We start from the raw sequence: 11538 nt of genomic DNA on the forward strand, positions 1-11538 counted from the left end.
GTATAGTAGAAATTTGTTAAACATACTGCCATGACGCTCATGTCTGTCCGCTACAACTGTCAAGAATTAACGCGATTGAAGAAGTGTAGTGACAGCGGGCCAATAGAGAACAGGGTGCACGATCCTTGCCATATAATGCGATTTTGCACGCCAATTTTCGTACGTGCGTTAATCAAGCCAAATAGTTTGGCCGAATATTCGGCTATTCGTTACATCACTAATATTTATGATACATAAATATGCCTGACTAATGATGGATTTCTTTAACAACAGAAATCATCAGAACTAATTCTGCCTGTTAAACAAAAAGTAACTGCATTTGTATCATTCTCTAAAAAATTTTACTCAAAACTTTTAAGAAAAATATTTTAAATATTTTATATATAAAAACACTACAGACTACTACTATCCTACTTAGTACCTTCATTAGTATGAAGTAGTGATGGAATGATTAAATGAATTGGTATCAAGAATTGGAAGAATTGAGCATTTTTTAGTACTCAGGATTTGTATTGAGAGAAATTTATCATAAATTCTGATTCTTAAAATTATTCTTTAAGATTTAATAACAAAATTAATTTTTTGTTTTAGGTAATAATTAACTTTATTTTTTATTTCTAGTGAACAAATTGAGTTATTTTGCATTGCCAGTCAAGACATTATACAAAATTAAACAAATGTATTCTGTGTGACATGAAAACCCAAAATTGTGGTAAGAGAAAAAGACTATCAGAACTAACAGGTAACCAGTATTATAAGGTTTGCCATTTTTAAAGGATTTTTTGGCACACAAAAAAGTTTGGAATTCTAAACCCTATTTGGGATTATACTTGCCATAAATTAATACAGTGGACTTTACAGAGTAAGCATGTATGTATATATATATATATATACATAAGTGCTTACTCTGTAAAGTCCACCGTATGTATCACATATATACAGAACTCATCAAAGGGTTAATTTATGCCAAATATAACCCCAAATAGGTATAATATAAGAATATATATATATATACACACTCACACTCTTCAAGTTTGTTTCATTGTAGTAGACTTACTTGCTATCTCATCCTGATTTGTTGAGGTTACCAAAAACAATGGAATCAGAAACAGGTATTGTTTAGTTTATTAAGAAATATGAATAGAAAGACGAGACATTAGTATTTTTTGTAAATCAGTGGTTCTCAACTGGGGATACATGTACCCCTAGGGGTATGAGCATAAATTGAAGGGGTACAGTACATCTAACTTTCATTATAAAATGGTGTTTGTTAATCAATTTGCTGAAAATTATTAATACAAGAAACAACAAAATCTTGCTTTAAAATATCCCAGTGTGAACACTGATTTCTCTTTTAACAGTCTAAACAACTTGTTTATCCACTTGATTTGCCTGTCTATTTGTGCTGTTAGTGCCAAGTGAACCTATAGTCTAGTAAAATTACAGTTTAACCGAGCATTAATTTTAGAATAGAAAAAAAAATTTTTTCTATTCTATAATTATTGCTTGATAAGATTGGGGCTTTGTGTTTTTACTGGACTACTGGTATTAGGAATAACGAGGCCTGGATCGTACCCCCACCATGCAATGCATGCCACTGCATGCGCATATTACTTGATATTTAGCAAATTTAGACGTTACATTTGTTACAAAAATTGAAATATTCATGTATTGTTATGCACGTTACAAATTTGCAGCCATTACTTTCAAGGTCAGTACACAATTATAATCTCTATTTAACAACGTGGGAACCAAATTTTGAAAAAATTGCTGAAGATTTATTGCAACAAATATCACATTAAATTTTGTTAGAAATTATTGTAGAATAATTTAAATTTTCTTTATTGTTAATTATAATTATTTATTTTTAGGAAATGTAATTTATGCATGTATTGAAATGACTTCCATGATTTTATATAATATACAGTCAACCCCTATAACACGGTAGATATGTTCCGCTTTATAAGAATTTTGCATTGTAGGAATCCTTAAATACATGAGCCAATCACAGCCCAGCACGTGTGCAGTTTACAGCTGTTTGAAAAGTTTTCTTCCATAAAATTAATCGATTCTAGACTAATTTGACTCAATATTTCCAAAACACGCATAATTTTTTGGGAATAATCCATATAAACTATGCTATAAATAAAAAATTGTAGGATTACTTACCGAGTGTGCACCGTTCAATGATGCCATTGCTTAAGCTTGTTTTTGTCGCGGAGCAGCGCACGAAACTGTGGGCGTGTTTTCTGATAAGTTATTTTTCTGCGAAAAATTTGTTGAACTTTGGAGACATCATTAATAGAAATCATTTTTATGGTCGTTGAATAAGAAATGTTTTTTCCACAAGAAATGTATAAAATTACAGTACTGTATTAGACTTACAGTACCTAATTTAGGTCTATATACTGTACAGACGATAGTAAACTCAACTTACCCACCTAAACTCTCTGTAGCGTGTAAGTAGTTCGGCTGCTCGTCCACTATTGATCCAGATTCGACCAATCCAATCGTGACATGAGTCGGTGATGACGTTTTACCACATTTTATGAGTTTTTTTTAGCGTCTTTATACGAATACAGTCGCAATTTTTTCGCCACAATATACAAATCTGCATTATATGAACCCGCGTTATAGGGGGGTCTACTGTACTTATCAAATAATAATAAATAAATGTATGTACCTGATTAAATTTATTATTATTTACATAAAATAAGTAATTCACTTTTAGTTATACAGTGGTACCTCAGGATACGAAATTAATTCGTTCCGAAACTGAGATCGTATCATAAAAATATCGTAAGGTGAATCATTTTTCCTCATACAATTACATGTAAAACCAAATAATTCAACACGAAAAACACACTCAAATTAAAGCTAAGTAGTACATTAAAAAAAAAAAAAAACTTTAGTAAGGAAAACACTAAAAAATGCATTTTGTAGTTGTAAATGTATAAATAACCATAATAGAATAATAATTGATAAAAACAATGTAGCTATATTCGCACTTTACACCTCCACTGTCGTCTATCCTAAAAGGTAAACTGGTGGCAGAAGAATGGGAGAAGGGAAATGATACTAAAACTTAACTTACATAACATAATGTAACAATAACTTAGAAAAGATTAAAAAATTAGTGTTGTTTTATATATTTTTAAAAATTTTTATTCACTGCTTTTGCTTTCTTTCCTTCACTTCCACCAGCACTTTCACTGGATAGAGGTTGCTTGGTAAAATATCTATCCAAAGAAGTTTGGCTTTGCCTACTTTTTAAAATGTTTCTAAAATGACTTAGGCAAATGTCATTACTCCGAGCAGCAATACGGCCAGTGTGAACCTTGTCGGGATGTTTCTTTTCAATAAAAGCAGTCACTTTCTGATAATATCTCAAGATTTCCTTTATCGAGCGAGATCCTTCCACGACGAAGCAAACACGTGGACTGAGACCGAAGTGAATAAAAAAAATGGCACTGCGAACTAATGTAACATCGTATGGTGAGTTTTTGTTTGTATCGTGGAGAAAAAATATGTTTGAATTTCATGTTGTATCCCGAAAATTTCGTATGCTGGGGTGTTTGTATCCTGAGGTACCACTGTAGTTAGAGTATTTTTATGGTGCTCAAATTATGAGGGCTGTATACATCTAACGCAGTAATTATAAAATTTACATACAAAAATATAAGGGGTACTTGAGAAACAACTAATGGGCTAATAAGGTACATCAACAAAAAAAGATTGAGAACCACTGTTGTAAATGTTATATTTTTAGCCAAGCATGTGCAATATTTTTAAAATTCTTTTTATGCCAGTGGTAATGTCACTGTTGTGGCAGCAGCAAGTGATCATTATAGATGGCCCCCAAAACATTATTTGACTTGCTAGCACTTCAACTGAATTCTTAAATTTGTGTTCTGACAGAAAATGAACTGTGCTTAGTTTAAAAACTAACTCATTCTGGGAGGCGAGGGAGTCACCAGTAAATCTACTCATCAAAGGGTTAAACTCTTCATTAGTATACTGTCAGCAATAACAACAATTAAAAGCAGACTACCAGTTCTGTCCAAACTGCTGTCAAAATTTTACTATTGAAATGATTTTACTATATTTAATATTTTATCTACATTGAAAACTTTAATTGACCAATTGATTACAGCAAATAATAAACTGCTGTTGAGTTTTAAATGAAGTTAAGTTACTGTTAATATACTGTTACTGTAAATATACTGTTAATGTTAAGTGTCATTGAATTCTAATGTTATAATTCAACTTGCAAATTTTTACACTCAAATGCTGTATCATTTTGCACACTTATGCAAGATGTTTGACATCTTTGAATGAAAATGATCTGGCAACCCTCCAAATAACTATGCAGTTAGTGTGATTGGGTTGCAAGCTCAGACTACATCCACTATACTTTTGAAAAGAATCAGAATCAAGACTTTTTAATAGAATCAGCATTGGTATCTAAATCATTAAAAATTTTAGCATCATTCCATCACTAAGTCAAATAGATGTAACTTAAAAAAACTGTAAACAATGTTAACAAATTATTATTTTAATAATACACATACATGCCAAGTTCTCTAAATGCTTTCCAATCTACTCTCATGACAAGTAAACTTTATTTATGTGGTTTGGTATGGTCTGCTTTTTTGAAATTTGGCTTCATATCTTTTCCTCTCTCCATCTTTTCTAATTGGCATAGCTGGTTCTGAAATATGTAATTTATAAAAAAGAAAATTATGAAAATTAATTAATCTTATGATTCTTAAACTTATGATACCAATAATCAAAGTGGTCAAATTTCTAAAACTGCATGCAGGACAGCCAAAATGTAGGGATTAAAGGTAGAAAACATGCATAGAATTAGCATTTGCTTTTTATTATAAATTTATATATTACCAACAGTCATTATAAAAAAACTAAGGAATCTTTGTATGCTATTTTAGAGGAGAATACAATTGAGTAAATCTTTATAGTATAAATATTCATTTCAGCAAAAGTAAATAAAAATCAAAACAAGTTATATTTGAAACAGACTATATAGCACTTCCAGAGTAATCAACCAATCACAGTTCCTTTCCAAGAATACTGCTCATGTCCTAGTTGGTGATAAAAACAAAAGCAATGCTTGACAACTGCATAGTTGCTGAGCTGAACACACAAATGATATACTAAATTGAATTTGTGGCCACATGTAGGTTTTTATTCTTTATATGTAAAAATAAAATATAACTACAATAAAAGTCTCATTTTAAGACAATCAGTTGCAAAATTGTGTCACAAGACATTCAGTTCTACATTAAGACTGTCCAGGTCATATAAGGATAGTTGACTATCTTGTCAGTAACTGATACAGGAAATCCTCATTAGTTCAAAATTCAAGGGACAAAATAATTACAACTTCAAACTATCTGAAATTTACATTTCTGTAGAATATGAAAATGCCATGTAACTGATGTAATTTATTAATAAAATAAAATATGGTAACGGATACAGAATGCTTTCTTCTCAATTTGGACCTGAAAACATAACCTCCAAGATTTTAAAAGCAATGGGAGAACTGGGTGTTAACATATTTCATAAAATCTGCTATTTAATTTGGGAATCTGAAAGATGGCCAGAGGAATGATGTAAATCAATATTTATTCCAATTTGTAAAAAAGTTGCACCAACAGACTATAATAACTATAGAACTATCAGCCTAATTAACCATGCCATTACAATGCTCCAAATAATTAATAACCGTTTGAAACCCTTCCTATTACCTGAAATAGCCGAAGAACAGTTGGGGTTTATCCCTAGTAAAGGAATTCAGGAACAAATCTTGAACACTCAACAAATCATTGAAAAAGCCTAAGAATTTAATGTCAAAGCTTATCCTTGTTTTGTAGACTATACCAAAGCCTTTGATTGTGTAAAATGGCACAAATTATGGCCCTCTCTCCAGAACACGGGAGTCCTGCACTCCTGCACCATCTTATTTCGATAATAAGAAATTTATATGAGAATAACTCTAACAAGAGTAAAAGTTATCAAAACTATGTCTTAATACATTTACATCTGAAGCTGGTGTAAGACAGGGATGTATTCTTTCCACTTTACTCTTTAATGCTTATTCTGAAATAATCACGAGAAGGGTATTAGATAACTGGGACAGAGGCATTTCCGTCAGGGACCTTAAAGCTAACAACCTTAGATACACTGATGATACACTTATTATAACATCCAATGAATCAGAACTTGAATATATTATGAAACGTCTTAAAACTGAGAGCAGAGAATATGGATTGCTGATTAATGGAAGTAAGACAAAAGTTATGATAATTGATCATTCCTTGACACAGACTAAGGAAATTGCAGACTATAAGGTGGTGAATGAATTTGTTTACCTCGGATCACATCTTACAAATAAAGGAGGATCCAATAATGAAATTAAATGCAGAATTTGCCTTGCTTGCAATTCAACCTCTAAATTATTTAGAATTTGGAAAGATTCTGCCATAAATGCCACTTCTCGGAAGAAACTTGATTCCTTTGAAATATGAACATATAGAATAATGCTGAGAATATACTGAATGGAACACCAAACAAATTGCTCCATCCTAAATCAGCTGAAAATCAGAACATGCCTTACCACTAAAATATACCAATCCTACCTTCACTTCTTGGGACATATTTCCAGAGACAAAAATGGATTTGAGAAACAAATCCTAGAAGGGAAGATCAATGGCAAATGCCCTAGAGGCAGATGTCGATTAGGTGGGCAGACCAAGTAAAGATGATTACAGGATATACAATGTATGAAGCCCTCCACATGGCACAACACCAGGAGCTGTAGAAAGATACAATTAAAGCCTGTCAATTTGTAATATCACCATGCCCTTTGAAGGACATAGGACTGAGAAGAAAGCATTCTGTTAATAATTAATAATAATAATATAAGTATAAATGGGCTAACAGAATGTTGGTCTAAGCTTCACATAATTTATAGTTTATCCAAGTACTGTTCAAGATCAGGAAGAGCCTCTTTTAGACCTTTTCTTTTTCTTGTGTCCATGACAATTTGGTATGGGCGAAACTTTCCGTCCATTGGATCTCTGGGCAAGATCTGCCAGTGGTCAAACACACATTGAGAGAATGCCTGTCCGCCGGCATTGGAATGGAGATCGGCAGTAAAACCAAATGATTCATTTACTGGCAAGTAAGCTTTTACAATGAACATAGGAGTTCCTGCAACTTGCATTCTTCAAATATGTGACCTCTTCTACAATTCAAAATGCCATAGATACCACTGACAGCATTTCTGGGACTGAATTTCTACTAAATAAATTGGTTTCATAATGCATGGGGAGGCTGTAAGTGCACAAGCATAAAGACATCTATGAGCAGTTGGAATAATCTGGCAACTGCCACGATGTATAGCATCTGCATGAAGCACGACATCATAGATGTTGAATCTTAAACCCTGCATATTCTCTTCACATAGTGCACTCTCTTTAGTAGCCCATTGGAAACCAGCAATAACACTATCTTTGATTTCATTTAAATATTGAACACCTTTAGTTACATTTACTAAGAGGTTAGGACAGGGGTAGCCAACAGTTTTTGCTCCTGGGCCAAATTGGAAAGAGAACTTTTTCCACGGGCTGAACCAGAGGCTGCCCTATGAAGATTTTGAGATGGTGCGAGATATCATTGTGGTGTCACCCTGTAAAGACTAAATTGTATATAGAGATTACAGATACATTTTTCACATTATCATGCTTTATCAACATTCTACGCTGTACTTACGAGATTTGTAATGGAGGGTTAACTCTAAATGGCTGTTTTAGGTGTCAGAATTTTTCATCGAGCTATTCAGACTTGAGTAGCTAATATTGAAAGATTGATCGCAGGCCACATAAATTCATTAGACAGGCCGTATGTTGGCCATGCCTGGATTAGGACCTGTTCCTTCTGGACCAAAACACCAATTTTATATGCTTCAGTAGCATCCCATTCTTATCTGATAAATAGCAAGCTTAAACCTTAAAATCATCTCTTGGATTGACAGTGCTCTTATCCATGTCCTCTGGAAGACCATTAGACACAGGCATAACTTTCATATACAGACAATTGTGCTTATTAGGAGATTTACACAGACAAATTATACTAAAGTCTTTTAACACACTTTCTTGGTAAGATACAACTGGATCAGTGTTTTTGAATGAAATACAAGCATGATCCTCTTCCAAGTCTATCAAGCAAATTTCAAGACGTAACTCTCCGGCACCAGCAACAATGTGTTCTGCAGATTCTTCAATTATACACTGAACCATAGGATCAGATTTTGCTAATCTCTTCAAACCTTCAATCAACTTTGGAAGATCTGATGGATTTTGTGTTTCTACAGATACATGCACAACAGGGATGATGCTAAATTTCATAACTCTCATGTTATGAGCCTCTGTTATTGTGCCAGTTTTATACGCTGTTAGTCCATTTTGTTGATTGAGGCATTTTTGGCTCGTAAAGATTATATATAAATATAAATAAACTGCAGATGAAAACACCACAGGTTGTCAGATAGGTTTTATAAAATGTAAAGCAGACTTCTTCAAAATGTAGCCCAAATTATCTTTAAAATGGCCCAAAAAGTAGTAAGTCACCAAAATCTAGTAGCCTAGAGCCTTACAAATATCTCAATCTGTAACTCAGCCCAATCTTGTAATTCTAAAAATAGGCTGTATTTTATGAAATAAGAGAAAAAAAACAGGTAGTCCTTGTAAGGTGACATCTGAAAATACATTACTGTAAAAGCAAAACTATATTGACTAGATTAGAGTTATTATTGGTCTATTGCAGCGTTTCTCAAAGTGGGCAATAATGCCCCCTTGTGGGCATTGAGTAAATCTAGGGGGCGTTGGAGGCAGGGTATTGAACAGTGACCAAAGACAAAATTGGGGTCACTGAAAGCCGTTCCTTTTCCTCTGTTAAACTGATAAGAGGAAACATCGACTTTAATGGTTTCCAGATGTTGAGAACAATGTACGATAAGGGCACAAAGTGTGAGAGATTCATAGAAAAGTTTTCCTAAGAATAGTTTCAATCCTTTCTCAAACAAGAGAAAATGGGTTAGGGGGCATTGGGTTAAGGAACAAAGGGGCGGTGGATCGAAAAAGTTTGGGAATCGCTGGTCTATTGTTTTCTAATAGTATGGAGACCCTTCAATCTAAACAAACGAGTTAAACATATGCATATCACAGTTCAGACAAAATTTTCACTTTGAATTTTAAAATAAGCATATTTCAAATTAACTGAATTCCTTAGCATGTAAATCTGTATATCCCCAGCCAGGACAAAAGGACAATTATAAACTAATGGGATTTCAAACTACACAAGCTTGAATTAATGAGGATTTCCTGTATCATGATTTTTTGGCATACTTGCAATATTTATATAGGCACAAATTTATTATGCCTAGGTAAGTATTGTAACCAAACTTTAAATAGCTGGCTCAACTTTAATGTGCACCTTGTATATGATATAGCTAAGTGTAACAGAAAAGCTGCTAGATAACTTTATGGAGAAAAATATTTCTTGCAAAAGCCTTTCCAGGCACATTTTTGTCAATACAATAATCAACTACAAGAGACTGAATCTTTCCAGGTCTCTAAACAAGATACAGTAATCAACAGAACATTTAAAAATAAGTAAAAGAAATAATTTTGGATACATTTGCCCACAACCCTTCTTTAAGTACTTTCCATGATGAACATGACTGAAATGTAAGTAATGAAACTGTTTGAAACATTGTATGTAAGCAACTGCTGTATCTGTATGATTCTCAGAAGTTGTAAGGACGCCTACCAAACAATTTTTCACACAATTAAGTTTGCAAATTCATCTTTTAGTATTGTACAATAGACTTGCAATTTCCAGCTTATGTGCTGTACCCACACAAAGTATGCTTCTCAAATCAGGGAATGTTCAACAGCCACATTTAGGATGAGGAAAATACACATGCATTCCTGTGTCATTCTTATCAGTTTGATATATAGGCAGATATAATACATGATTATTTGACTGAACTTCACTTTGCTTCCCAATACTGAACAGTACATATACAGACATTTTCTGAAAAATGTCCTTCTGAGCTGCTAGAGGTTGTGCTTTCACAATCTGAGAACATATGTGGTTTCAGCATGATGATCCAACACACTTGGATTCAAAAACACTTTGTACCGTAAGTTAATGAAATTTCTTGTAAGTTGCCAGATATGAAAAATCTCAAATACTATATCTTATAGCTCTCATAAGACATTGTACTGGTAACGAATCACACCTAAATTCAAACTTTCCAGCAAAATAAAAGTCCAAAATTTAAAAATCAAACGTTTTCGGCCACTAAATTTATCGGCCTTCATCAGGAAATAAACTGAAAAAACCGTTCTATAAATAGAATGTAGCTGCCTTGTAAATTTTTAAAAGAACAAAAAACAGCTGTGATGTATTGTGTATGACATATGTTATAAGTCTAGATAGTGTTTCCATGCAGATGATACATGAATGACATCAGTGTTGATGCAGGTTCCACTACTTCTAAAATTTTTTTACTTTGCTTGTCAAAGACCTCGTGTATTACCTTGGCCTGGTCTCAACAGGGAAAAATCCCCGGATCACTGGCATATCGTGCTAAAGTCATATCGATGTTACCTTTTAGCACGTCATATTTGTGATTCTTTAGTCTGGCTTGTAGTGATCTGTATGTGAATCCTATGTAAGATAGTAATCTGTCAAACCGCTCATCATGTAGGGAGATGTGATAAATCCCAGGAGCCAGAGCATCCTCCGTGCTGTCCTTCGCGTTTGAGAGAAGGCAGAAAATGCTGGGTTTCCTTCTATAGGTAAGGAGTACATTTAAATTATTTGCAATCATGATACATCACAGTCATTTTTGTTCTTTTAAAAATTTACAAGGCAGCTACGTTCTATTTATAGAATGGTTTTTTTCAGTTTGTATTTCCTGAGGAAGGCCGATAAAGTTAGTGGCCGAAAACGTTTGATTTTTAAATTTTGGACTTTTATTTTGCTGGAAAGTTTGAATTTAGGTGTGATTTGCAACTCTACAGTTCCAGTTTATGGTGAGGTTGTATTTATATTGTACTACCGTGTTTCCCCGAAAATAAGACATCCGCAGAAAATAAGACCTAGCACAAATTTTGCTGAATTGCGAAATATAAGACCTCCCCCGGAAAGTAAGACCTAGCGAAGATTTTTTTAGTCGTAACGGTCATCGACAGATGGTTGAAAGTAGCCGTTGGCTTTTTGAAAGTACAGCCACTGATTGGTCTGCAGACAATTACACCACACGGCATGATTTGCATAAGACTATGGCTTGGGAATCACAGATTTGCATAACGTTACGGCTGGTGATGGCTAATTGGTCGACCGGGAATCATGCCACATGACATTTGCATAGTGCTACAGTTCAGTAAGCACTAATTGGTCATCGAGTCCGATGTTGACGCTATAAAAAGGCGACAGTTCGACACA

At 33.6% G+C, this 11538-nt stretch overlaps 2 protein-coding genes across 5 annotated transcripts in view; both read right to left on the reverse strand.

The window, feature by feature from the left end:
- Positions 1 to 11538, reverse strand: part of LOC111621047 (xaa-Pro aminopeptidase 1-like) — a 76482-nt gene that overhangs the window by 38474 nt on the left and 26470 nt on the right. For 3 of the 4 annotated variants that reach the window (XM_023363100.1, XM_023363101.1, XM_023363102.1), the window contains exon 2: positions 4572 to 4711. The gene's annotated coding sequence lies outside the window, so the exon portion shown is untranslated. Of the gene's footprint in view, positions 1 to 4571; positions 4712 to 6659; positions 6970 to 11538 lie in introns of those variants that run through there. The other variant, XM_023363103.1, reaches the window with a different exon arrangement.
- LOC111621049 (translation elongation factor 2-like) lies at positions 7816 to 10388 on the reverse strand. The gene has a single exon (XM_023363104.1). The coding sequence runs from the start codon at positions 8436 to 8438 to the stop codon at positions 8025 to 8027; it is 414 nt and encodes a 137-aa protein (XP_023218872.1). The 5' UTR covers positions 8439 to 10388; the 3' UTR covers positions 7816 to 8024.

This window comes from Centruroides sculpturatus, unplaced genomic scaffold, assembly GCF_000671375.1.
Source record: "Centruroides sculpturatus isolate CEXI.00-Female unplaced genomic scaffold, Cexi_2.0 scaffold324, whole genome shotgun sequence".
Lineage (NCBI taxonomy): Eukaryota > Metazoa > Arthropoda > Arachnida > Scorpiones > Buthidae > Centruroides > Centruroides sculpturatus.